The 2,101-nt window shown below is 38.1% G+C and overlaps 1 protein-coding gene across 1 annotated transcript; it reads right to left on the bottom strand.

Annotated features, from left to right (window-relative positions):
- Positions 1-281: 281 nt before the first annotated feature.
- Positions 282-1,892, bottom strand: LOC120775342. Its single transcript, XM_040105487.1, has one exon. The coding sequence runs from the start codon at positions 1,830-1,832 to the stop codon at positions 645-647; it is 1,188 nt and encodes a 395-aa protein (XP_039961421.1). The 5' UTR covers positions 1,833-1,892; the 3' UTR covers positions 282-644.
- Positions 1,893-2,101: the final 209 nt, after the last annotated feature.

Raw genomic sequence — 2,101 nt, 5'->3', positions numbered from 1 at the left:
TGCAAGTTCTTATTTTTGCTAGAGGATCGATGGAAATCGTCCACGCGCTTTCGACACGTACACATCTTCAACCACTTACCGCCAAGTGCCAGCGAGAAAATTAGGGTACATATGGGGTTTTTATTAAATTTAATCCAGTTTTTTTAGAAACGCAAACAATTTTTATTTCAATTATGTCAATTTGGAATTATGAAATATACAAAAAGTTCTACGAAAATGTCATTGGTTTCATAATATTAATTTTGATTACATTAACCTGCTATAGGTTCATAAATTTTTGTTCAAAATATTTTGTTCCAAAAATTGGGAGAGAGAGAGGACTCTTTGGAAAAAATATTTACTCCAAAAAGTTTTACCGAAAAAATTAGTGCCGAAAAATCACAACTGCTGACTTTCATGGGAAGAAAAAGTTCCAAAAAATGTTATCCCAAAAAATCGCAATTGTAGAATTTTTAGTACCGAAAATTTTTGAATCACAAAGGCTCAATAAGCACAATTAGAGCGGTTTGGCTTCTGCTCTTATTTGATAAATTCCATCGGCTTTTAGGAAGAATTTTTCCCGGTTTAGTACAACCCATTATATTACTTTCGTTTATCTCTCCCATTCACAAACGCGCTGCTATGTGTGTCAACATTCCACGCACTTAATAGTCGTCATCGTCTTGGTCCTCTTTTGTGTTTTGACTTCTTAAATTCTTCCGTCCACGCTTCTTTCGAAGCCTGGGGTTTTTTATACCACCTATAGCTGCTCGTCTGAGTGGAGAATATGTCATGGCAATAATCTTCTGCTGGCGTTTCCACTTTTTCATATCATTTACAATATTCTCTGATACTCTTTTCAAATATTCCTTAGGAATACGTTTCGGGAAAGTGCGCAGCCAGGTCCATGGTTTGTCGCGATCAAAAGGCTCATGAAACAAAACACGCTCAAAAGCTTCATAGCCTGGCATGGTCTTTAGAATTCTGATAACCGCAGATAGACGCAGCTTTGTTTCCTCCTCTTCTCTATAAGAGGGCATCTTATATGATAAAGCTCTAAAGAATTCCTCTTGTAGTGTTTGCCTCAACTCCTCCACACTGTCTGTATCGGTTGGTGGCGGTTCGGTAACATCTGCGTAGAATTGACTCATTGTTTTTATGAAGCTCTTCATTTTAATCTTCTCTACACTATGCCGATAACTTTTTACATAACCGGCTGTTGGATATGATTTTCGTCCAGTTCGCTCGAGATCCCCATCAATACGCGGAATTCCTATAGTGCCAAGACCGCGTTTCATATTGTCTGGAGATATTTTAAGCTCTTTTTCTTCAATTTTACTAGCATGAACATCCAGATCTTGCTTATCAGCTTTGATTCTCTTCACGGTGTAGTCTAAAACATGTTTAGATTTGTGTCTCTGGGGGACTAATTGTCCAATAGTTTCCGGATCAAAATAATTGGTTAAAGGCACATATAAGGACTTATCGACCTTCTCCTGGCCGGCGTATGTCGTTGCGGTTTTTTCGGTCTTTGCGGTCTTTGCAGTTCTTGCGGTTTCTGCACCTTTACCAAATGTCTTTTTAGCCATCCGCTTGTCCAAGACCGCATCCAAGTCTCCTTGCATAAGCCATTGCAACGTTTTCCACTGTCCGTTCGAAGTGGCCTTCAAGTGACGAGCTAACAAATAATTTTTGTGCGTCTCATCGCTGAATGTGCGTATGAAATGCAAGGCATGCTCATCCACATAATCGGGGTCTTCGTGGCGCTTTCTATTATAACTGTTAGCAGAGCCGTATGCGTGCTCGCATTCGTTCCTGAGCTTGTACGTGCACTGACAAAATGGTATAGACATTTATATTACGAATTTAGTTCAAATTTTTCAGAATATTTTCTATTATATTTAATATTTTTATGATTTTTCATATTTTCATGATTTATGATTTTCACATTTTGATGTACTAATGCTTTCAACCTTATTTTGAGAAATTCAGAAACGAACTAAAATATCGTGGTGAGTAACTTGACTTCACAACGGGGTGTAAAGTAAAGTATCGGTAAGTCTACGTTTCCGCCATTTGAAGCTGACATTGACTCTGTAGCTATAAATTTCAGATTCGCTCC

The sequence above is a fragment of the Bactrocera tryoni genome, chromosome 4 (genome assembly GCF_016617805.1).
Source record: "Bactrocera tryoni isolate S06 chromosome 4, CSIRO_BtryS06_freeze2, whole genome shotgun sequence".
NCBI lineage: Eukaryota > Metazoa > Arthropoda > Insecta > Diptera > Tephritidae > Bactrocera > Bactrocera tryoni.
The sequence above is the reverse complement of the archived record's forward strand: the minus strand, read 5'-3'. Positions and strand labels throughout refer to the sequence as shown.